The 26,951-nt window shown below is 40.3% G+C and overlaps 1 protein-coding gene and 1 non-coding gene across 3 annotated transcripts in view; one reads left to right on the plus strand and one right to left on the minus strand.

Moving 5' to 3' along the window:
- Ap1s3 (adaptor related protein complex 1 subunit sigma 3) overlaps positions 1-26,951 on the minus strand; it is a 55,018-nt gene that overhangs the window by 11,698 nt on the left and 16,369 nt on the right. For both annotated transcript variants that reach the window (XM_078018090.1, XM_005330543.5), the window contains exons 2-3: positions 5,609-5,787; positions 4,178-4,286 (exon numbers count right to left, since the gene is read on the minus strand). In XM_078018090.1, the coding sequence (XP_077874216.1) occupies positions 4,178-4,286; positions 5,609-5,787 (288 nt within the window). The remainder of the gene's footprint in view (positions 1-4,177; positions 4,287-5,608; positions 5,788-26,951) is intronic.
- On the plus strand, positions 22,451-22,521 carry Trnaa-agc (transfer RNA alanine (anticodon AGC)). Its single transcript has one exon. It is a non-coding gene; the product is annotated as a tRNA-Ala (tRNA).

Here is a 26,951-nt window from a genome sequence, read left to right on the forward strand (position 1 = left end):
ATGTACATCAGGAATCCAAGATAAGACAGGAGCCTCATCAGGACAAACCAGCAATCAGAATCTAGCAAGTGGACCCAACAGATACTAATGCAAGTTCTCTAGGAATTTGTGACACCCCACTCTGAGAGCAGCACCTATCCCCAGGCCCGTGGGGTCTCCTCCAGTAGCCATGGGGCAACAAATTTACTGCACCTAGTTTCAAGGGATAAGAATAAGGTAAGGTGGTATGCAGATCCAGTTACATAAAAACATACATAGTTTGATATACAGTTACTACCTCTAGATCATTAAGAGAAATGAATAAACAAGTTCATTGTCATTATGGAGAATTCTGATAATGAGCAAATATTTCATATACAGCAACTTCAAAATGCTATTCTCTGGTTAATCTTTGAGACTAACTCCAACTGAGAATAAGAGATAACATCCCTGGAGAACCTTATGCAAAATTCAAGTTTCTTCAGTTATTGCTTCGTTACTCAAATACTTCTAAATTCCTCAAGATTCTGCCTCAATGTTTACAGGACTCCACTCTACCTAATTATGTGAACACCTGTGGCTTCCTGCACCATGTTAATATAACATGAACCTCTTTGCTCATTTTTTCCTTATGTTATCTATAGCATCAAGAATAAAGTTGACAACAGCAGAATCTTGACTTCCTTCTTGTGTTTTACTATAACACGGCTTGTGGGTCTTTTCTTTTGGCAGAAGCCCTGCTGCAGTGAAGTTATTTCTGCCATTTCACCAACTAAATTCTTTTGAGTAGAGTCTAAAAGCACCTGCCCTTAACTGAATTTTGTTCCAACGTCAATACAAAAAAATTCAAACTGCATGCAGGAAATGCTTCAGACAATAAGAAACTACATAAATACTATAAAGCTATGTATAAAATAAAAAGTTATAATACAACATATGACTATACGGCAATTTAGAGTTTATAAAGTTTTGCTCTTTGCTTTCTCTTTGACCCTCATAGCGAGCAGCTCCATGAGGCTAGCAAAGCAAATACTTCTATTAACCTTTCTGAATGCCATTTTTCTCATCTGTAAAATGGAGATAGATGATGGGTCTTTTTTTTTTTTAAGAGAGAGTGAGGAGAGAGAGAATTTTAATATTTTATTTCTTAGTTTCCGGCAGACACAACATCTTTGTTGATATGTGGTGCTGAGGATCGAACCCGGGCCGCACGCATGCCAGACGGGCGCGCTACTGCTTGAGCCACATCCCCAGCCCCAATGATGGGTCTTAAATCATGGGTGAGTTAGTACAAGCTGACAACAGGACTCGGCAGGATGCATAGTGGTCCCTACATGAAGTTCAAAAACTTGCTGGGATGGCCACATCTGGGTACTCTGAGTGCATCAGTAAAACTTCATACCACAATCTGTAATGGAAAGTTTGGTAGGTATCTAAATCCTCAAACAGACGCTTATCTACTGGGAGACTCTAAGGCATTTCTTCTTAGCCTCTATAAATTGGGGTTAATGCTACTTACTGAAGATCGAAAGATTAACTAGTTAATCCTTGTAAATCTCCTTGGAATTGAAAAGTGCTAAAAAATACATAACTTAAATTAGTAACCAGAGATTTTGATTTCTCTGTCTTTGGAAGATAATATTTGCCTGAGTTATAAGAGATGCTGAGGACAATGCTTTGCCTTGGATAATAAAAGGGCATGGTTAAAGGGAACACAAGAGGAAAAGACATATTATTTCTGAGATGATGTCAATGAAAATCGGCACTTTGCTCATCACTGTTAATTAATAAGAATTGAACACCTATTGGGCACAGAGCCTTGAAGGGCTCTTAGCTGCTCTTAGCTTAATCAAAGATTCATTGAATTTTTTAGTGAATTACATTTTGGCTCATGACAAAGATCGAGCTTCTAAAGGATACCAGAATAGGCTGGAAAATTAATGTTAGAGAGCTGGGAATTCACTCTGACTTTCCTTCTACTTTGACTGGACAAAACATTGGTGAAGGTCATTCAAATTCTCTCGAGATGTGACATGCTCTGAAATACTTGGTTGAATTTCGGTTTAGATACACCGAGATCAAAACTCAGCCTCAGTTCACATTATCACCCTTGGTTTAATCTAAGAAAACAGAACAGGTCAAATCAGAGTTCAGAAACAAGGGAGAGAAGACAGGTGATGGGAAATTTTGGACTTCAGAAAACTCTTCCAGACCCTTGCAAAGGGTCATGTCTGTAGTTTATTTCAAAGGAAAATAGCAAAACGCTAGAATTCATAGAAATAAAAGAAAGTGTTAAATTAAATTATCTCACATTTGAAACGTTACTTGACATCTGCAAATCACTCTTTAAAAAATGAAAACTCGGTGAAGCAGGAGAAGGAAAAAGAAAAAATGGCATAGCTGTCTTATTACTTCCATATCGTCCCACAATTAAAATCCTTGAAGCAGCATTTTAGGACTAAAACATCATTTACAAGGGAGGAAAAGGTGGGGGAAGGGAAGGAGAGAAAATTCTTTCAGAACCTCTCCCAGGACTCATTCTTAAGAAAACTATTGCAACAAATCTGATAAAGCCCTGATCAACTCTGCAAAAACTGCTTTTTCCATTACAGGGAACACAGAAGACTCTTCTGGGAACAAATTCTCCTAACTTTTCTTGATTAAAAAAAAAAAAAAAAGTCTTTAGTGAGCAAGAAGATAGGGCAGAGAATATTACGAGAGAAAGACATTTTCCAAATCCACTGATATGTTTCTTGAAATGGTGAACTAGATTAAATGATTGGCTAAAATCTGGCTCAGAGCTGGTTACAATGGATGGAAGAAAACAAACAAGTCAAAGTCAGGACTTCAGTGACTTGCAACTTGGTGGTGAGGCAGCTCTTGTGTTAGGAGTGCTCTGACCTGTGCCATGTCCTGAAGGACTGGCGATGGCAGGTATGTGCAGTAGGAACCTCACAAGGTTGGAGGAACCGTCAGGGACTGAGTTCTGAAAGCTGAAATGCCAACCTAGGAGGTTTGAATTCTATTCACGACAGATAATGAAAAATGACTGCAAAGGGAGGCCATGCCTAAGAAAGATGGCCAAGAAAGAAACAGAACAACCCAGGAACAGAAAGGACCCAATGGGAAGTTTAGAAAGGAAGGCAAAACTGAAATCCCAAGTGAACCTCTGCTAGTGAGAGTGGAAGGGAAGAGATGGATGGTAGTCTAATTTGAATAGACACAGGTAGATTCTACAAAAGGGTAGAAAATAAACAAAAGAACCCTGTCCTTGGGCACCGGAGAATTCTGGAACATAATAAATTTCAACCTCAAGATAGAACAGGTAGGTTCTAGACTGTGAGATGCCCAGTGAAGCCCATCAGCAGAGATGCAAAGAAGAGCCAGCTGGTGAAGGATTTCAGGAGAGACAGTCAGTAGATACACCAGGAGAGTAGGAAGGAAAGCAGGGCATTTAGAGGGCAAGATACAAAGGACAAGAGCCAGCAGAAATCATTGTCATGGCAAAATAAAGAGGAGGGAACTTAAAGAACACATTGCAATGAGGAAGGATCCAGGGCTGCAGAGAGGAGAGGGAAGGTGGGGACTCAGGAAATGTCACTGGTGTTGACCAGCAGGGAGAGCTCAATGGTGACTTTGTGATCTCTCTGGAGCAGAAAAGACAGAACCCCTGCTGTATGCTAATGTTGAATGAATGGGTTGAAGGTTCAAGCAGATCGGGTATGATATGAAATAAGGATAATATTGGCAGCAAATGCAAAAGGATTCTGGAACAGCAACGTGGACAGAAAGGATTTGGGCTTTTTTCAGTTTGGTGTTTTATGTTTCCTTACATATTAACAACATTAAAGAATATTTGTAGCATGGGATAAAAAGCCAGAAAAGGGCTAAAAAGTCAAAAGGAAGAGAGATATCAAAGCCAGTAAGGTATGAGGAAGAGAGCATCAAGGACCCTCCATGACTAAGTTCTGGTTCAGTGGGTAAAGACCCACCCCCTCCAGAAAGGTTTGTCTTTCATTTACTAAGAATAACAGGTAGGGAGAAAAGCTGTGTTCCGATCCAAGGTGGACTCGTACTATCCTGGGAACAAATGCAATTCATATTTCAGACTTGGGAGAGAGAAGGAGTGTAATAAGAGAGAGAACTGAAGCAGGAGCTGAGATGGAGACTGAGTCTAACAGAGCAGAGCAACACTTACATTTCCAAAGTATTTGTCCAGCAACTCCACATAACGGTGAACGATCTCTAGTGTCAAAAGCTCATTGTCTTGATTTTCTACTGCACAGCAAAAATACAAACTAGCATACCTTGAAAAAAAATAAAGAAAGCAAAACAGGATGAGACATTAAACAACCAAAACATGGTTTTTCCCAATGAATACATAGTACCCTCCACTTCTCCAGAGAGTCTCCCCTCCCAAGAATGAAATTATTATTCATCACATCCAATATGCTCCCTAAATATGAAACAGAATATATACAAACATTGTGGTGATTACATCACTTCTGTTAATTACATGAAAGGCTCTCAACACAATTTTACCTTGAAGATTGCCAGGGACCAAAGAATTCTGTCCCCCTAATAATAGCTCTTCAAGGTAATTCTCTCCAACTTATAAACTGTGCTTTGTAAAATCCAAAGCCCTGACCCATGCTCTCAGGGGCCCTTGCTTCGAGCCCTGGTACTTCATAAGGCACTTCAGTCTTTCGGTAGACATCCCTCAATTTGTCAGCTCTGAGCGTGGACCCAGCAGAAGGATCAGCACCTGATGCTAACTTACTCCATTAAATATCAGTCTGCAGAGGTCACCTCCACTTTTCCTTCTAGGTTTCATAAGCACCCTCTGCAAGGACACTTCTAATGTTTGCTTTCCTCCTGGAAACCGCGGTGTGATGCTGGATGCAGGTTCAGTCAGGTGGGCCATGTTCTGGTCCTACTCAGGCATCAAGCTTCTGGTCTCCATGGGCAAAATCACTCCCTCCCAGGGCTCAGTTTTCTCATTTATAGAGATTCCTTTCTAGGATAGTCTTACCGTTTCAAACAGATGCAGTAAAAAGAATATATAGGCTTTAAAGCCAGAAAAATCCGGATTTGAGTTCTGGCTCTACCAATTACCAGTCAGTTACTGTGACTGGAAATTAATTCCTTGAACTGTGTCTTCCGTTTACCCAAGTACAAATATGAATAATATGTATATAAAAAGCTGCTCCAGTAAACACAGTCCCCATCTCTCTAGCACATGAACCTGAATTGTCTCCATAGCATGTTACTCACTAAAATATCTTACCTAAACCAAGGAGTACACTCTGTGACAGCAGGAGAGTTACTTGTCTGTATCTGTGGCCATAAGTCAAAATGCCGGGAATATGACAGGGGCTCATCCAATATTTCCTAAATTCATCTATGCACAATCAACATACAGTACTAGTCTTTAGAATCCATCCTAGCCCATGGAAGTCATTTTAATAATAAGAGTTCTTGGCTAGTTGGCTTAAAGGTACAAATATCTGAGCCTCAGCCTTCAAAGACTTCAGGAAATGACGTCATTGGTGTTGTAACCTAATATGTTCACGATTAGAACAAGCCAAAGCAACAATGAGAAATCCAGTTCTTATAAAATTACTCACACCTTTTATAAACAAGTTTTAGCTCCTTCCAGTCAATAAAACTGCTTGTCCTGTGACCACGAGAGAGAATAATCTGAACAATTTCCCGAGTGACCTTTTTCCTTTCTTTGTCGGGGAGGGTGGTGTACCATTTCTGCAGCCGCAATTTCCCTTGTCGACTGAAGAGCAATATGAAATGTATCTAGAACAAATAAAAAACAGGGGAAACCAGAACTTGGTCAACCGAGTCATTCTGCAGAGACACAGAAATTCAGTGGGGTTCACATGGGAATATAAATCAGAACAGATGAGAAACATTATCATGAAAATCATCTCATTTGACAAATGACATGCAACCCATCAGAGAAAAAAAGTGATGTGCACATCACAAACATAGCTTACATCTATTATAGGGGATGGATTCTGTTTTAAACTTCAATTCCTTTTTAAGATTTCTAGAATCATTTAATGACAAATTTATCAAGGGAGTAGTAGTAGTAGTCCTTGAAGAAAATAAGCAGGGAAGGGAGAATGTTAAACTCAGTGGAAGGATTTACTTTAAAAGTTACATCCTAGTTACAGATCACAATTATAGAAACATAATGATGATATAGAAATAAAGGAGAGAAGGAGAGAAAATAAGGATGAGGTAGGGGAAAGAGAAACCGAGAAGGGGACCATATTTAGGTCTTAAATCTGAGCTCTGCACTCTACTTTGTGGGCTCCTTGGCTGAGAGCTTTGGATCAGCCATCTCAAGTTGCAACTGTCCTTGGCATCTCGGTAGATTTTTTAACAATTTAGATAGCATGATGGCTATACTAGGAAGCAGCCTGATTTTATTTTCAAATGTTTCAAAATGTGTATTTGCAATGAAAGTTTATATTTAAATAAATTCTAAAAGCTTTCAATGAGGGGAAGACATTGTAACATCTAGAAATATACTTTTAGTACTTGGATGGATGGTAGATTTTATTTTCAGAAATTGTCAGATGGCTGATGCTTATCTTAGGAGAGATTAAATTTCCTCAACCCACAGTATTAGAAGGTCAGGCTTAAAAATCATTATTTTGGTTTTAAAAAAATAAAATGCATTGTTTTGGTTAAATGTGTCATAGAGGAGAAAATATATGCTGGAAACCAAAAGTAATTACATTTAAAATTTTTAAACAAATATTCAACTCTTCTTTTACTGAAGGGTTTGGCTCTAAATGTTATAACTTAGGCCTAACATCTCCCATGGGATAGCTAGGGCCCAGACTAAAACAATTCTTCCTTCAAAACTTCCCAAAATCCCAACCTACAGAATGTGAGGGCTTAATAGCTGATTTTCTGTCTTAGAAATAAAATATCCATGATAGCAAGATCCTGAGGACTAAGACATCCATTGGTGACAATAAACCAAATTAAAAAGCCCTCCTTATTCCGCAGCTTTAAGAAAAAAAACATCTCCAGACTGAAATTTTAAATACCTGCTTTGCACAGAGCACTTTCTTAAATACCCATTTCACCATCAGCACAGGTATAAATAACTCAGTAATGGAACACAGTAGATATTTCCTAGGAATCATATGGAGAAGGTATTTTTGGTTCACAGAGATATCATGAAAGTGACTGCTATTTTGTAAGTATAAAATTGAATGACTGAGAGATCAGAAACCTAAAGTTCTTGAGGTTATAAAAATGTGCACCAAGTTCAAAAGAAGCAACAGATCAACTCAAGTTTATCCATGAATTGCATGGCCTAAGACATGGTTGGAAGATCTAGTCCTCAAGTTCTGTTCTAGTGAAGAACCAGGCTTGTGCTGTGGAACCCGGTACCTCTCCAATCTCAAAAACACAGCTTAAGCCAACGGGAAAGAATGAATTGTAGTGATTCGCCTCCAGCAATTAATTTTATCCTGTTTATCAGTTTAGTCCTTCAGGGCACACTTGACTAACTTGTTTCAAGAGGTTAACTAAATACTGTTTTTGATTAGCATTAGCTTGAGAGTAGGAAAAAAGAAAAAAAAAAAAAGGCAAACGGGAGGGTTTTTTTCCAGTATTTGCAGAGATAGTCAACTTCAAGTCGATGTCAAAAACAAACTTCACCAGTTTCAGAAAAGAACACCCCAATGTCCCTTTTTAGCAATATTTCTGGGAAGAACAGAATAATAGGCTGGTGATACTCTCCCATAAAATCAACGCTCCACAAAGACCTCCCATCCTCACCTCAAAAGGGGATACTTCTGCCAGTCACCATTTTGAGGGGTCTAGCTCACAGATGATCCCACAAATCCAAAGATATCAGAAGAATCAAGACTTCCTTGCCCCCAGAGTATCCACTGGAGCAATTCCTCACCTCAAAGGGCAGAACCTCAAATTCTCAGTAAGATCCAGGAGTTGAACTGTTCTGGGTGTTTTCTTATTATATACTTTTTAATGCCTACAGTTGCCACTCAGTAAGAAGGGTGGCCTGATAAGGTTACAGCCCTCAAAATCGAATTCTGTCACCACTAATGTTCCTGCATCAGCACAGGAGCTTTTGGGGACCCCCTCGGATCCAAACTGTAACAGGCATTATGGCAAAAAAGCATTGTACTTGCAAACAAAGGATATGAAGGCAATATATTATTAATAGTTATTATATATTAATGGTTACTACTATTCATATTAAAATTATTAATAATCATTAATTAAAACGGTGGAATTATAAATGTTATTTTCTTCTTTGTACTTGACTGGATTTTCCAAAATTCATATGTATGATTCTATGACTAGAAAAAAATGCTTAATAAAAAGAATCTTAGCGATTTCAATAAAAATCAGTCAGCAAGGCCTAATACTAAGTAAATGTCAAAGTTCTTTCAACAAATAAAATGATACCTCAAAGAGATGGCATGCAATTCAGGGGAACCTGCAGGGTGGCAAGAGCAATCGGGTCTGTGTGGCTGCCAGGGATCAGACGGGGAGAGGGGCTTGGTGGGGCTGAGCAGAGGGCTGTCGGCGCAGGGAAGGTACCCATGTGAGCTGTGACGGCGGGGGTGTGGCTTTACCAATGTTTCCAGTTGCTAGAATGTCCAAGACGAAAAGAGGACCTTAAAGGGCTTTGGGTGGACTTACTACTGAGTGGACTTTGAGTGATAATGATGAGTCAGTGTAGGTTCATCAGACATCACAGAGGTGCCCCCAGGTTCAGGGTGACTGTGGGGGAGGCTACAGGTGTGGGGAGGGGTGTATGGAACATCTGTCTGCCTTCTACTTAATTTTGCTATGAAAACACCTCTAAAAATAAAAAGGACAAACTAACTAGACCAAATGTCTTCCCGCCACAGGACTAAGATGCCAGCCGTGCATAAGGACAGAGATGTCAGTTAAGGAGTACATAAAAATGAGCGTCACTGCCTTGTCAGGGCCCTCTAATCTTTATTTCTGATTTCAAAGCAATGTTATTTAATTCTGGCAACAAAATGAAGAGAGGGAGGGAGGGAGGAAACATGAACTTTTGGTTTAGGGTCTCTTCACGCTACCTGGAGCACTGTTTTGCCACATCAGGCTGTGACCTCCTGTGCTGTGAAATAAACAGCAGATCCCAATCGCGTGTTTTGAGTGAAACAGAGCCTGACAGAAGACACGCCTCAGAGCAGTCACACTGTTAAGGGTTAAGGATCGTGACCAGAAACTTTTGTTCCAACGGCATATACTTGTACTAAGTAGAGGTTCAAAACCCATTTCCTGCTATCATTCGTGGCTAAAAGAAGGAAGAGAAGAAAGAGGAGGAGTGAGGGGAAAGGACAAGGAGAAAGATGACAAGCATATGAACACAGCAACAAGGTCACTGACAACAAAGTGAAAAGGAAAAGAAATGTTTAATATAGAAAAGCAACTTTTTTTTAGTGTTAATATTTCAACCCAGAAGAATATTGGGTACCAGGAAGAAGAAAAAAAGTGTATATATGTGTGTATACATGTATATAAATACACACATTTATATTTAAAAAGTGTACATACACACACACACACACACACACACACACACACACACATTTTTTTTTCCAAGTACGGGAAACAATTATTTGGATAGGACTCTGTATGTACCAAACCATTACATTTTAAACAGTCAGAAAGCCAACCTTCAAGAAGGGCAGTAAAGATTAAATAACTAAAGTCCTTATGAAAAATAGAAAGATACCACCTTTGAAGCACAAATGGATTGAAGCTTCTTTTTTGTCATGCTGACACACTAAATAATCAAGTAAAATGGAGAAAAATACCTCCTTCGGTTACAGGTGTCAGCTTGAAAGCCCTTCATGGGGCAATCAGCACCCTCACTTCGTTTCAAGATTAACCCAAGATAATCTCAGGAGAAATAATCACATCAGCAGCTAAAATAATTGGATTTCAGAGAGATCTGTTGGCATAAATAATTTATTCATTTGACCACTATTTGTGGTGTGCCTAGGAGGTGCACTACAAAACAGACACGTATAAGAGAATTGGTTTCCCCCCTGGGAAGCTTATAATTGTGATATGAAATCAAAAGAAATTTCAAGGTAAACATATGGAATTAAGCACAGGCTTTTATCTCCTCTCCTACCCCAAATACCACTGATAGGGGCAATAGTGGAACTGAAAATAAATGTATCAAGCCCCTGAGACTAAGATGGCAGGGGAGGTGAGGGCAGCCTTTGGATGATGGAAAGGAGACAGAGTGTGATGGATGACTTAGTAAAGCAGGGGCAGCTATGACTGAACAAGGTGGTCTCCAGAGAGAAGCAGCTAGTTCTTGTCAGCGAATGCCTGAGAGCAACACTTGGAGGCACATATCCTTAGAAAACGGGGGCTGAGGAAAAGTCCTGGAAGCAGGAGGCTGACCCAGAAATCTTCCTGTAGAAAATTGGTATTTGCTATTTGCAGAATTTTCAGGGATAAGAGCCAAGTGAGAACACAAGTGCATGTACATTACGCCTACACACACACACACACACACACACACACACACACACACAGAGCAATACATTCCCATGGCTTTGTTAAAGGACATGGAAATTTAAGGAAGGTCATGCATTGGAAAAGCTAGGCACAGCTTCAGCACAGACATGTGAAAAGCGTGTTGTCCTATGACCTTGCGTGTCAAGATATCACACTAGGCAACAGGAATTTCTCAGCTCCATTAAAATCCTGTGGGACCACTGCCATATATTGCTGTCCATTCTTAACAAAAATCTCACTATGTGCATGACTATGCACTTCAGAGTTGTATCAACACTCTGAGGACTGGCACAAACCATCTAGGTGCTTAAGTCATTATAGACGCCTGCAACCCTCCTGGATCTTACACCAAATCCAGAGCCAGCAACGCCCTGCATCTTCATTTAAGAAAAGAAAGTGTTTCTGAGCCTCCACCTCCAGCTTTTTTTCTAACATAAAATTTCTTCATTCAAGAAACTGATTCCTGTACATAATGGTGGGATTTGTTAATATGCAAACAACATAACATTATAAGTTGGGCAATATCATTACCTAATATTTCCCCTTTCCCTCCCCTAGGCAAGGTCCCTCTCCTCTCCTCCACTGGTCTCCCTTCAGTTTTCATGAGATCCCTACCATCTCCGCACAACCTCTCTTTTCTTTTCCTTTTTCCTCTCTAGCTTCCACGAATAAGAGAAAACAAAGACACTTGATATTCTGAGCTTGACTTATTTCACTTAACATAATGTTCCCAAGTTCCATCTATTTTCCTATAATTGCTTAATTTCATTTTTCTTTATGGCTGCATGAAATTTAATTGTATATACAAACCACATTTTCTTTATCTATTTATCCCTTGATGGACACCTAGCCTGGTTCCATAGTTTGGCCATTGTGAATAGTGCTGATATAAACATGGGTATGTACATATCTCTGTAGCATGATGACTTTAATTTGGGGGAGTGGTGTAGCTAGGTCATATGGTGCTGCCTCCAATATTTCTTAAGAAACAATTGGAGGATGTCCCCCAGGAAAGGAAGGAGTAAATGCAAGAGTGTCTATTCTCTTGGGCAAAATCCAAAGTGAAATCCAAAGTGAAAGTGTGGTGCAAGGGAAGGTGAGAATGATGTGATGTGGTGCTTGGCCAAGAAAGCAACCCCTGTAGAGGGAAGGGGAGGGTGGGGGAGGAAGCATCCAGAGTGAAGGCAAAAAAGGACGAGGATGTTCTGTATAGCTGAAAAGTATTGACAGGCTTCTGAAAGATCTGCCAGTGCATTGGAGAAAAAATAGTGACAGATAAGCAGAAAACTAGGCAAGTGGAAAAAACGAGATTATCAATCTAGGAAAAAATGATACAAGAAAGAAATCATGATCATGGTTCTTAAGACTATGTTGAAGAGAGAAAGTGTGGGGTGTGTGTGTGTGTGTGTGTGTGTGTGTGTGTGTGTGTGTGTGTGTGTGTTGGGTGAGGGAGGGGTGAATGGAAGAGAAGGAATGCTCGGTTACCCTAACGGGAAGAAGTCAGGAGATAGTGTAAACAACCAGCACAGCACATTACTTAGAAATAGAGAGATAAACAGCAAAAGAAAAGGTTGTAATTATTTAAATTAGTTGCCTCTGAGAGAAAAGCCTAGAAACCAACAGGGGGTGCTATTTTTATCATAAATTATTTGACTGACTTTGGAAACTATGTGCATGTACATGTACTGGATTACAAAATAAAAGGTAATTTTAAAAAGAATAAATTAGGGGGATGGAATATCTATTGATAAACCTTATTCTGGATGTTGTCATCCCCTCTCTTTCCCCAGAGAAAATGCACAAGTTGAGAAGGCAAACACTTAAATACATTAATTGTTCTAAACTATTCGGTCTACACTAACATTTGATTTTTTCCGATGTAGTTTTATTTTTCAACCTGTACCAGCTTGTGGAATAAAGAGATTCCAAGTGGAGTAGTACATTTTAGAATATGTCTTGATTTTACTTCAAGGCAAATAACATTTGGCCTGAATTCTTGTATTCCTAATATAGTTTTTTTTTCTCTGCATGGTTGAGGTATAAGTGATGAATAAAAATTGTATACATGTGGCATAAAATGTGATGTTTTGGTATATGTATACTTTGTGAAATGATTACCACCAGCTAACTAACATCACCCCCTAGTTATCGTGTGTGTGTGTGTGTGTGTGTGTGTGTGTGTGTGTGTGTATTGAGAACACTTCACATCTACTGTCTTAAGAATAAAAGCACATACTACCTTATTCCTAACTACAGGGCCATGCTGTCTATGTTATTGGCAGAAATCATTTATCCTCACTGAAACTTTGGACCCTTTGGCCAAAGCGCCCCATTTCACTTTCCCACCTAACACAATTTTTAAAGAGAGGACTGTTAGAAGTTTTTGCTGATTCTGTGACTCTCCTTCATGTTTTAATAAGTCACTTTGTGTGCCCCTCATCCTTTGCCTTTGGATTAAAGAAGTCTCACCTCTTAAGCTTCTTTTCCTATCCTGGGTTTCTTAATTCCCTTATCATTTTGTGTTTCTTCCTGAATAACTTCATTCCTTGCTCATAACAGGGACTCAAATATTGGAGGAACTATTGAATTTTGAGAAATGTCAACTAGTCTTGGATAAATATTCAGGGTAAAAAAAAATCACCTTGAGTTTTTGATAAGGGTTATAGAACACTACACTTTTCTTAAAATAGCTTTCCTTATAAAGCTTAGGATTCTATTGGGCATCATAAACTCACCACTGGGGTTACTATCTGTTATGGTTTGAATCTAAGATATTCCCCCAAAAGATTGAGACAATCAGCAATGTTCAGAAGCGGGATGAGTAAATTATAAGAGCTATAACCTAATCAGTGGAATAATCCATTTTGGTGGATTAATCCATTTGATGAATTCATAATTTGAAAGGACTATTACAGTGTGGGTGGTAACTGTAGGTAGATAGGGCATGACTAGAGGAAGTGGGTCACCAGGGGAGGGCATCCTTGAGGACTATACCTTGTCCCTGGCTGCTCCTCTCTTTCTTCTTTTCCGCTTCCCAGCTACCATGAGCTGAGCAGCTTTCCCCAGCCATGCCCTTGTGCCAAGATGTCATGCCTTATTTCAGGTCCAGAACAATAGAGTGTGCCAATGATGAGATGAGACTACCAAAATCATGAGCCCAAAATAAATTTTTCCTCCTCAAGGTGTTCTTGTCAACAGTTATTTTGGTCATAGTGATAAAAATCTAACAGAGTGACCCTCTGAAACCCACTGGCCTTATGCTACAAATTAGTATTTTAGTTCTTTCAGATTTATTACATGTCAGCCCAACCAACATGGTGTTTCTGGTTTGGTCCAAGGTGTGCTACACTGTAGTTACCCCTAGGTCATCTAGGTATGGCTCAGGACATGCCGAGCATTTATTAATAGACAAAGCCACATCCTCGGCCAGGGGTAGGTGAGCAGTAGAGTAGTTGGGATGTTAAATGGGAAGATTTTGACAATCAGAGGATGAAATGACATTATACACACTAAGCTCTTGTGCAGAATCTGGCGTGAAGCACTCTAGTAAATCACTAGTCGCTAGTGTATCATCCAGGAGTTGGCCCCTCCCACTCACTATCATTGAGGTCAACAAAAACCACTCTCCTTTCCCCTTTGGAATCATACTGTTATCATCCCCTCACTGTTTTCACTCACAGCTCCCATATCCTGATGGGAAGAGTCTGTGACTGCATCTCACAGGTCTCCATGAAGGCCTTCTGAGATTCCCTGACAGCAAACCACCCAACTTCTGGCTGACTGCTCCCTTATTCAGTCACCTCGTCTCATTAATCACCTCTCCCAGAAACAGCCCAAGCTTGCAGATGAAGCACTCACGGTTCTTTTCTTCCTTATGCTTGTTGAACAATGGCCTTCTGATCATGTATTTAATCACCCTGTGCAAGGTGCTTACTTTCAGGTTCCCCATTTTTTAACTTATGTTTGTACATTTTTTTTACTGTCTTTTCTATAATTAACAGCAGCTATTTTTTAAATTTTATTTTTAGTGTTTACCTTCCCTGCTGATTGTCGACTTGAACTGCATCACTCCTTCATGGTGAATTACTGCTCTGTCCCTCCAGTTCCCATGCACAGAAGCAGCCCAGGGGAGGGGGAGTTAGAAGACAGGTGAGGCCCTGAATAAACGGTCAGCCCCCCTCTCCTGGCCCCATGTCATCAGCTATGAAAGGAGAAGAGGTCACATGTTCAAATACCTTTCCTGGGTTGGGCAGAGGCAGGTAACATATTAAATGTGAGTAAAGATTCAAGTAATAAAATAGAGGGTGGGAGAGACAACAGCCACTGCAAAGCACACGTTCCAGAGAAAGTGGCAGCCACAACTCAGCCACAGGTGTTGCTAAAAAAAAAAAAAACAACAAGACACTGTTGCCCAGTGTCTAGGAAACCTGAAATCTGGATGTTCATGTGAAGTATTGGGATTGTTCTAATGTCGGCAGTTAATTATTATAATAACCAAGAATGCATCATTCAAGCTCAACAAAGCACTGTGAGTGAGCTTGTCCATAGGCTGCTTTGGGCTGCAGGCCTCACTGCAGCCGCTGAACCAGATGACCAGGGGGACTCACTGCGCCAGCATTCGGCAGCTTTACTGGAATCAAAAGATTTCTCTCTTTTGTGGTTTTGAAAGCGACCCATATGAGGAGGCAATCCTCTGACCCCAGAATCTTACTCCCCCATCTCCTCCTAATATTATTATAAAATCTGTTCTGGGACAAGTTTCTTCTGTTAATGTTTATTCACCAAATTTTACAAGTTTTGCCCCCCTCAAGATTTCTAGCCTAGGATTCTGTTGCAAAAGAAAATATATGTGAATAATTAAAATCTGCACAACCGCAGACCTTTGTCACAAAACAAAATATAGGAAAGAGACCACATTGATGGGTGTATTTCAGTTCTTTTCCCAGTCCTTGCACACCATCTGGTGGCAGAACTCTGCTTGTAACAGGTGAAGTGCTCTGTGAAGGAGGCAAGTTGAGGAAGTTGGTTGCAGGGGGGAACAAATGGAATGATGCAAAACAACACATTGAAGTATGCTGATTATGTGCCAGCTCAGAGTAATCCACACATCAAACGGTAACTACTGAGAACTAGCTAGAGGCCACCTAGATGTAAAACTTAATTACCTCTATGAAGAAAATTCCTCATAAAATTGTCTGTTATCCATCAGCCTCTATTGTACGATAACATTTACCAGGAAAGAAGAAGAAAAGGACAAACATACTGTTAGAGTGGATATACTGAAAGGACAAGACAATTTTATGTCTTCTTTTTTTCATTCCTAAAAACCATCATCATTGTTTTCTCCATCATTACAATTCAACTTCACAAAACCAAATCATCTACATTCCATAGATAAAGTCAGTAGATTCCATTCAACTTAGCAAATATTTATTCAGTATCTACCACAGTGAGGTATTTCAAAATGAAATAATCACTCATTCCTAGACTCACGAAATAAAAGGTCATTTATTAGGACAACAGAGCTGGCATGAAGCAAGCCATCTCGGCTTAAAACTACAGAAATCTCCTTATGAATGCAGATGTAAAAATACTCAACAAAATATTAGCAAATCATATTTAATAATATACAAGAGAATTATACACCATGACCAGTGGGATTTATTCCAGGTATGCAAGGCTAGTTCAAATTTTAAAATCAATGAATGCATCCTATTATATCAAAGGGCTAAAGAATAAAAATTGCATGGTCATATCAATACATGTGGAAAGAGCATTTGGCAAAATCCAACACCCATGCACATTAACCCTCTTAGCACATTGGGAATAGGAGGAAATGTCCTCAATGGGATAAAGAATCTGTACAAAATCTAGAGCTAACATTATAGTTAGTGGTGAGGAACTAGCAGGAACAAGAATATTCAGTACCTTAGAACACTTTTGCTTGTCCCCCCCTCAAAAAAAAAAGCTAAAAGTCTGACTTCTCTTTATGTTTCCCATTTATGCAAGCAATTATAACTAGATCAATCCTTTGCTAATATCAGAGAGATACTATAATAGTTGACAGTTGAAAGGTTCTGAGCATATGGATGCCAGCCACCATGCCAAGCATTTCACATGTAATACTTTATTTAATCTTCTCCCAAGCTGAAAGTGGTCAATATTATTATTATCACCTTTGATTAATAAGGAAACTGGAGCTCAAAAAATGTAAGCACTTTACTTCAAGTTGATCAGCTAGAAGTTTCCAGAGTTAGGCATTTAACTCCAAAGCTCACTCTCTCAATAGCTGTGCAATGTGGCCATTTGGGGGAAATTTTTTAAAATTAATAAATAAGTAAAGTGGCTCCAATTAGGCTGGTCTCAACCACTTTTAAATAAAGTATGATATTGAATCATCTTTACAATAATGACAGATCTTAAAGCTCCTTTGCCCCATCCAATACAAAAGGTTTCTGCGCCAATCATAAAAACAACTAGGAGACACCAAAATGTCCTATGCTTACAGAGATTAAGATAAAAGAACTAAATTCAACTCAAAACAATAATGACTTTAGCACTGAATCACTCCAAGTCATGACTATTACATATATCACAGAAGAGACAATCAGATGGGTGGGGAAAGTTCTGAACAAAGTTGGTTGAATAGGCAACTTTTTGCTAGCAGAAAAACATATCTGAAGTCATCATCTGAATAGTTTAACTAGATCAAACATGGGCCCTTATCTCTTCTTGTACAAATGAGAACGAGGAACCTGAACTTGGAAAAAATTACCCTACCAAGGAGCCACTATTTCCTGTGAGATGATTAGATAACTAAACAGGCTTTACATTGGTAGAAAAATCTTTTCTCTAACAGAAATAGAGTGAGAAGATGGCAAGGAGGAGAGAAAGAAGGTACAGCTGTCACCTTTGTGCTTCCTAAAGCCTCCTTGTGGTGCAAAACCATATCTAACTTCTTGTGCTTTGTAAAAAGTGCAATTTGAAAACCAATGCCGTTCTCGAAGGTGGACTCTCAACTGTTTTGCTTTGAAATCTCAATGAGTTGGGTTTTCTTTTTCCTATTATATTTTTTAACCATTGTATTATACGTAATTTGGCTATTTTTTTTTCAGAACTTTTGCAAATAATGATTCTGAGATTAAATCTCAACACGTTTGGTGCCTTTACCAGCCTGAGTATACCAGAAACTTCCACTTCTAATGCTGATTGGACAAGGACAGAATCAAAATGGTGCAAGAGAGTTCACTCTCTGTTAAGTAGAGATTATACCAAATCACACAGAGAACCAAAAAGAATGTCAAACCTCTGGCCTCTAGGAAAAAGAAAAGAAAGCTAGACTTGATTCAAGCACTAGAGAAACCGCATAGCTCTGTAGCAGGCATGGCTGCCAAGTTAAAAAGAAACTAGACCGGTTCCAACTGAGTAAGTAACCACATGCCTTCATTATTGACAGTGCTAAGCCCAAAGAACACCTCCCAGTGCCCGCCAGCAAATGCAAATTCATGCCACCAGAGACTGATGGTCAGTTCAGGTTTTGATATAAACAAAGGATTTTCTTTATATCATTTTTATTTAAAATTTTTACATATTTTATATCATTTTACCTATATATAAAATAAACCAGATTCTCCCCTTTCCTTACTGCCAGAGTTGCCTTTATGCCTTCAGTATTTACAATATGTATTTATCATGTATATATATGAATAGGAATATACACACGTGTAGGTAGGGAGATGTGATTAAGACTTAACTTTCTTTTGGGGGGGCTCCAAAAACTTGAAACATCATTCATGTTTACTTTTACATTTCAAGGAAAAAAAAACAATAGCATAGAACATTGCCATGGTTCTCTCATATTTTTTGCTGTTTTTTTTTTGGGGGGGGGGAGGATTGCGGCGGGGTACCGGGAATTGAACTCAAGGACCACTGAGCCACACCCGCAGCCCTATTTTGTATTTTATTTAGAGACAGGGTCTCACTGAGTTGCATAGTGCCTTGCTTTTGCTGGCTTTGAACTCGCCATCCTCCTGCCTCAGTCTCCCCAGCAGCTGGGATTACAGGGGTCTGGCTAGGTTGTTTTTTGTTAACCTCCCTTTTTATGTGTGTGTTTTTCCCACATTTTCCATAGTAATTTAGGTTTGCTGACATAATTTTTTTAAAAATGTAAGCTAAGATTGCTGCATAAACAAAGAATACAGTATCTACTCCAACCCAGGAATGGCAGAACCGGGCTTCCCCGCAGGCCAGCAGTCAGAGGCAGCGGCCTCACCAGCACACTGCGCTTACCGCTCCACCCAGGAACTGCGGCTTTGCCCAGAACCTGGGAGCGAGCACCCCTTAATCCGAGTGAATGGATAGTTTACATAAATTCTTCCCCACAGTGGTTCATAAGTAAGACCCAGAGCACAGGAAACCCGCATGGCTAAGATGGGCTCCCAGGGTTCAGACAGCCCAGTCTTGCCATTGGGATTGTTGGCAGCTGCCAGCCAACACGACCCTGAGGGCCCAAGGCAGCTGGGCAGAGCAGCGCTGCTGGGTCCTCTCCCTGCGCAGGCCGCCCCGCTGAGTCCTCCAGGTCCTCCCTGCGCAGACCCCGCCCCTGTCCTCTCAATGTAGACCCCACCACTGTCCTCCCTGTTCAGACCCCCACCCTCAACCCCTGACCCCAACCCACCTCCTCCCTTTGCAATCCCTCTCCCGGTCCTCCCCGTTGAGACCCCGCCCCCTCACACCTGACCCCACCCACCCCTCCTCCCTGTACGACCCCTCCCCCTGTCTGCCCTGTGTCCTCTCTGTGCGGTCCCCTCCCTCTGGACAAATTTTTAAATCGTAGCCTAAGTAATAGAAATTTGATCTGCAGAGGGGGAAGAGGTCACTTTCGTCAGTCAATAGGTCACCTGAAACACTGCAGAAGAGCTCTTTTTAATAACCTTTTCATTAGAAATTTGTAGGATGTCTAATTCCTAATTTTCAATATCTCATCTTTTCTTACGGCAGACCTCAATGATGCCTAATTTCTGACACTCTATGGCACACTAGTCTATGCGCTAGAAAACAATTCAGGCAGCTAAATTTCATTAGAAATACTTAATTTCCTTCAAGATACTCAATTTATTTTTTAAAAAACTGTGGCGGACTAGTGGAATTTTAAGTGGATCACATTTAGTAAAATGGTAACAACTATTTCCAACCACTGCTTCTTACAATCTGCTATTAATGAAAGAGCTAGATATATTTTGGTCATAGAAAGGACCCTTTCCTGCTCAAAATACTCTCTCCAGGGAGAGCCAGACCCTTACAATGGCCTAAAAGCCCTACTCAGCATGCCTCTCAGGGCCTCCGATGTCATAATCCATTCTTCCTCTGGCTGACCCCACTGCAGCCACACAGGCATGCCCTACCTCAGGGACATGTCTTCTGCTCAAAGTAGTTTCCCCAAATATTTCATGGGTCACTCTTTGGCCACCATCAAATCTGTTCAAATTCTTCTTCTCGGTAAAGCCTACCCCACACCCTACATAAATGCATCACCACCAGAGTGCACCACTCTTATTCTCCAACCCCACACTGTCAGTATTCATGGTACTTATGATCTGTCATTTTATGTATTTATTATGTTACTGTCATTTTTTCACACTCGACGTGTGAAGTCTACAGGGCTGTGATTTTTGTCTCTCAGTTCTAGAGAGAAGCCACTGGCCAAAGTCCCATTTCTCAGTAAACTGTTGAGGCAGAACAAGAATCTAGAGACCCTGACCTCAAACCAAAGCAAAAAGCAGCTGCACCAGTGAAAGTCTATAGACTAAGTGGCTTAATACATGACAGAGGGCAAATGAGTGGCACCTGACCCCACCCCACTCTCCTGTAGTTTCCTAAACACACAGTGCCTAAGATTGCTCCTGGACCCCTAAAGCAGTATTATTTCCTTTCTTGAAACAACACACAAAATAATGGCTACCTAAATGAAAATACGCACTATCTCATTAGAAAGAAAAGAAAAACCTAATCAACAAATAATTTGCAATGCACTGAAAACTCCTACTAACTCAGCATTCATTAGCTACCTTAGAATAGGCCACTTTGGCATTAGACTGCACCTGGTGGACTCACTCACAGCAAGGCAATACTCATTCAAGAAGACATTCACTTTTTACTATGCTTTCATTTTGACTCCATTTTTGAAACTGTTCAGATGTTTATGTTTTTATTGTGACAATATAGACATAATACAAAATTTGCCCTTCTAGCCATCTTTACCTGTAGAGGTTAGTGGCACTGGTGCAGCTACAGTGGTGCAGCCACCCCATTCATAGAGCCCAGGGTTGAGGTTCATCCCCACTCTTATAGGGGTCGGGATTTCCTCCTTTCTATGGCTCAGTAGTACTCCATTGCACACATTACACGTGCCTCAGTGTGCTCATCCACTCCTCCTTCAGTGGACACCTAGACTCCTCCTCTTGTCTACTGTGAATGACGCTGGCTGCCATGGGTACGGATGTTCAAGTACCTCTCAGAGCCCCTGCTGTCAAGTCCTGCTGGATGCTATGGCAGTACTCTGTCTGATTTTTCGAGGCTGCCCTGCTGTTTCTCACAGTGCTTCCCACTTCGCATCTCACCAGCAGAGCACAGGCTCCAGTTTCCTGTCCTCGTCAAATCTAGATTCTCTGCATTTGTGTTGGTAGCCATCCTAATGAGTATGAGATGCTATCTCATTGTGTTTTTGATTTGCATTTCCCTAGTGATTTGTGATTCTGAGCATCTTTTTATGAGCAACTCAGTCCTTTGTACTTCTTCTTTGGAAACATACCTGCTCCAGCCCTTTGCCCTTGTGCATTGGCTCTTTGGGGCCTATCTCCAATACTTCCATGTACAAACTTGGGGGAGCTTTGGGTCAATGGTTATGGGTTTATGCCTTGAGGCCTCTTGGACATAAGGGGTAGAAAATCAGAATACGTGACTTGGTATTTTGGGGGGCTAAGTGGTTTAAGGCCTGCTTGTTTTCTGCCTATTTACCACTGAGCCAGTAAAATAATCGCCTTAGAAAGCAACAGGGCACACTGGCACAAGAAATGCTCAACAGCTTGGATTCTGCCAAGACCCATTTCTGTGTGATTACGCAAGGTGACTGGCATCTTGGGGGGATGAACTTGACACAATGTCCAAGGTTCCTTTCAACTCTAACTACCTGACACTAGACATCTACCCACAGGCAGCGGTAACCCTGCATTCTTGAGAACAGAATATGGAGAAGGGTTCTTGGTCATAAATCATTTTTTCCATATTTCTTAGAAACCAAATGCCACAGATTACAAAATATCACATTTATTGGCCAAAGTCTTCCCCATCTGCATACATGCGTGTGAGTCTTTGTAAGGAAGGAACAGCGGATGTGGCTCCTTCCTATCCACTGCCCTTAGAGAAGTGGTTTTCAAGTTTGGGGTATTTTTTTTTAATCATAAAAATTTTAGAAACAAATAAAAGTTAATTACAAAGAGACAAAAGTAAAATCTGAGCAGCTCCATTAGAGTCTGGGGAGCTTCATGGGTTTCCATGGAGCTTGCATATTATAAAACCTCAATGAGCAATTTTTTCTATGTCTTCCAAAGTCTGTCTATTAAAATTTTTGCCTAGAGATGTAAACATGCAGTCTTCTCATGGGTCTGCATTTTCTGTATAAGCCAAAGAATAAGAAAGGAAGTAGATATGGGGAAAGGAAGAATAGTACAGCAAACAAAAATAACATATTGCTATTGTGCATTATCTGGAACATTATTTATTACATGTCAGTGATGTGCTAAGGGTTTTGATAGCTGTATCCAAAAAACACATGAACAATGATTATAATTATGATATAATTGTTATTTTTCATCTTTTAAGACAAGGTAATGGGGCTGGGGTGTAGCTCAGTGGTAGAGCACTTGCCTAGCATGCACAAAGCCCTGGGTTAAATTCCCAGCACCACCAAAAAAATATATATATATGAATGAAAGAGGTATCAGAGGCTCTGAGAAGTGAAGTAACTCACTATACAGCTATATAAATGGGAAAACAGCTTAGATGTGTTAGAAAAACCAGGCAGGCTAGCAAAATATCCCCAACTCAAAATGTTTTTACCAACTGTAGTCCTGCTTTGAGGATACAAGAAAACTAAATCCACTTTGACACAGCCCTGCATCCCTTCCCTAAAACACTTTCCAAAAGATGGACCTCAGAGCCACAAAGGGTCTCATATTTAGAACTATGGCATTATACAGGCTGTCCTAGAGAAAGCCCAAGGTAGCCCAAAGACAGAGACATTCTCCACGTGTCTATAAACATGTGTCCCATAACTAAGCCAAGCTCCCAGCAAGCACAGTGGGCCTACAACATTTTTGTAAATCCTTAAAACTTTTTGCAAAAGGCAAAATGAAGTACCTGGTTTTTTATGCATGATACATGCCTCAACTTGCTAAGCAACAGACTTTAAATTTGCCACGTATTTATTTGGACTCCTCTTTATTTTTTCACATGCCTAAGGCTTCAAGAAATGAAGTTGGCCTGGGGTTTCCAAGCCTGAGAAGCCCAGACCTTCTGTGACTGAGAGGAAGATGGTACTAGCAAGTTAGAGAAAAACCACTAGGGAGAAGCTGTGGTGACAGGGGCATCACTAGGTGACTCTCATTCTGAGCCTTATTTTCTGTTAACAGTGGGAAGTAGTCATCACTGCCTTTCCTTTTCTGTCCCACCACATCTAGTTCACAGATGCCCTTGTCTCTCTGCACGCTAGATGCCACTTAATTCTGAATCCAAATATACTTGAAAAGTACTATTTAAACCATGCCTGGCCCTCCCAGACAAAATGATCTGAAGCATATCCCTGAGACTCATTTTCCAAGGACCCTACCCAGCTTCACAAACCAAACTCTTGCTGATCATGTAAACATGCACTATTTGCAAAACATTCTCCTGTTTCAAATATAGAAACTATTAGTTATACTTCAATCAAAAGGAGGCTTGTACATTAAACTACAAAATATCACATGATCTCTAAGATGGTACAGGACATTGTGGGCTACTAATAAGAACAAAGACCCAATTTTTATTTTAAATGAATGTGATTTAGTATTTGACTTCTATTTAATTCATTTCACCAATAGGGTTGATAGAGTTAGTAAAATAATACCACTGACTCTGAAAATAAATATTAGTGTTTCATAAACCAAGTGGAAACCCTCTGAGTATTTTTTACTATGGCACTAAGGATGTGGCCATCAATTCCCCTTGCTTGTAAAGTCTTGGTCCTCCGCCCCATGACATATTTTCTTTGGGAGGAAGAGTCCCGAGGAGCTAATTCCAGAAGAAGCCAACCGTGGTTGATTATGGATCCAGTCCAAGGAAATCTGAGAGACCGAGTTAATTAATTCCAGGCAGACCCAAGTAATGATTCTTTAGGGTCTGACCCAACTCTCAAGGTAGAAATCACCTTCCCTCCTAAGTTTACAAACCATCTTCTGGTTCCTGAGGACTGTGGTACTAACTGATAAAATGAGTTTGTGCATACAAACAAATATGAAAAATCAAGTCGATGGGTCCTTGTCACCTAAGAATTTTAAATATTTTTTTAATTCCACAGCAAATATTCAAGCATATAGACTATTCTTAGGCAAACATTATTTTGCATTCCACAAAACACAATATTATCAGAAAGAACTTTATCACCAGTTGGATTAATTAGTTAAAATGAGGAATGTAGAGTATTTGATGATAAACTCTATGATAGGAGATGATTATTCCTTCCAACTCTATGCATTCAGGGAAAAAAAAAAGTTACTTCAATTGATTACTTGTCAAAAACGAATCAAGGCCTGGGTACATTGCTCAGTTGTTGGAGTGCCTGCCTTACATGCATAAAGCCCTGGGTTTGATCCCTAGGACAAAAGAGAGAGGGGGGGGAGAGAGAGAGAGAGAGAGAGAGAGAGAGAGAGAGAGAAAGAGAGGAAGAGAGGGAGGGAGGGAGGGAGGGAGGGAGGGAGGGAGGGAGGGAGGGAGGGAGGGAGGGGAAGAAAGAAAAGAGAAAAAAAATGAAGAGTTCAGAGTCTTTGGATGGGTGTCCCTCAGTTCCTGTGCCGATGACTGAACTCATAGGCAAAGAAGTGGCAGAGGGGCTCCATCTCTGCCCTGCCTGACTAAAGCCTGAGGTCTACCTACCATCCATGCACCATCCCTCCCACCAACCGGGTGCAGCCAGAGGCATGTGCAGTGGGACTGGAACTGCTAGTTACCAACTTATGTCTCCGAGTCTGCTTATGTAGGAACCTAACATCAGTATGGACATGCTACAGCTTATTTACAAATGGCTAGGCTCAGCGCCACAGCTGGCAATTAAACCAAGTACTCCACAGGGAGTAAGATCAGCCGTCTGTAGAGGAAATGGTGCACTCAACATCACTGTGGCATAGTCTTAGTCCACGCAGCTGGAGTGACACCCAGAAAGTGGTTACAGACGAATAACTGAAGGAATGTGTGTTGGCAGCAGTGGTCTACTTAGAGTGCTGGGAAAAGAAGACAATTGGAAGGATTTGTGAACACGGGTGTGTGTGTGTGTGTGTGTGTGTGTGTGTGTGTGTGTTCCTGGAGCATGAACCCAGGGCCTGTGCATGCTATGCAAGGACTCTACCAACGAGCTCCACTTCCCCACCCCTCGCGCTTTTCACTTTGAGACAGGATCTTGCTAATTGCCCAGGCTGGCCCCAAACTTGCAATCCCCCTGCCTTGGCCTCCCAAAGACCTGATAGTAGGAATGTGCCATTACATTCGACTACAACATTAATGCTATATATTTTTAATTTAGAATTATATTCTGTACTAGAATTTTGGCTATGGAAGCTAAAAATTTAGAACCTTGAGTGAAAGTGACCAAAGGAAAAAAAAAAGACATAAAATTATCTTTTAACTGTAAAATTATCTTTTAACAGTTAAAATTTATTTAACTGTGAAATAATAGATAATCACAGAGTAGGACTTCCTTTTCTTTACAAGGCATCTTGAAATGTTATTTTTGTAGCACCCTTGAAAGATTTATAATTAAATGTCAGTTTTTCTGCCAACTGCTATAATTATTTATGGGTGCCAATGACTGTGGTTGATTCTGTAGCTACACATTCCTAAAATTAGGTTAGATTTCTGAATTTTAAAATAACTATTTAAAACTATTTGGCAAGGGAAAGAAGTGAGAAAATAGTGTGCTTTTCTGTACTGAGTGACGTAAAAAAATGATTATTTCTAGCAAAAGGGACCTGAAAACATCTGTTACATTGTCCCTTAAAAAAAAAGTTCATGCAATTTGACTATTTAGCAGGTGCAATTTCCAAAAAGAACCAAACAAACAAGTGTTCACAATCGAAGGGGTAGAGTCTATCTGCACGTGGCCCAGGGCTGTGACCCCCAAATGGGCCAGCACTGGGTGTGGTTTCACGCTGGCTTTGCTACGTGTGTGTAGGGAGCTGGAATGCTCCAGGTAGACAGCGCTGCCCACCTTCCATGGCATCATGTCAGAGGGCAGAAAGGAATCTTGTTTGGGGATTTGAGCATGAGGCCTGGCTCGCCATCAAATAATTAGCCACGTCAGTGCGACTTAAAATGTGTCAAGCTATTTGGCCGTGAACAAGGCTTAACTGTATTACCATTAAATAATGTCATCTTCAAAGTAGCCAGGGGTTCTTAAAGACTTCTAAGAGAAAAACAACTTTGAAAATCTGCTGAAATTTTTGGGCCTTTTCATCTTTCAGGAAATCTACAGATACCCATTTTTCCTTCCAGATGGTCCTCGGGCCTTCGGTATTTTTAATAAAGCTATAATGTGCAACCTGTATTCAATACTAAGCCAGCTGTATTTTGATTATTTCAAGAAATTCTTTTAAGTGTTGACAACATTATTTTGCGGGGGGCTTCAATATGATACATTGCCTAGGTATGCAGATTAAACAACTTAATACATCTTAAAGTGCCCTGCACCGGGGCTGCATGCAGCAGGTCATTTTTACTGTTGAACATAATTGTCATGTTGGTACATGTGTTTGAATCTCCCTGGAGGACCATGTTCTTGAGAAGCTAGATGACAATCAGATTTCTTGGAACAGCTCAAAATCAGAATAGCAAAACTTAGTGGGGGGAAAAAAAGAATTAGAGGACCAACTAGTTGGTCTAACTCATGGCTGTTGCATCTCTCTTCACTCCAGGTAAACAAGGTACCTGTTTATCTTCTTATTTATTCTACTTAATGTAACTCTTGTTGGAAAGATTTAGTGTGGCCTTTAAAATATCAAGGTTTTGACCCTTAAACTGATACATATGCATAAGATTACTGTAATGCAAATCCTATTGACATGTTTGCTGAGCTAGTTTCTTCAAAAATT

The sequence above is a fragment of the Ictidomys tridecemlineatus genome, chromosome 7, assembly GCF_052094955.1.
Source record: "Ictidomys tridecemlineatus isolate mIctTri1 chromosome 7, mIctTri1.hap1, whole genome shotgun sequence".
Lineage (NCBI taxonomy): Eukaryota > Metazoa > Chordata > Mammalia > Rodentia > Sciuridae > Ictidomys > Ictidomys tridecemlineatus.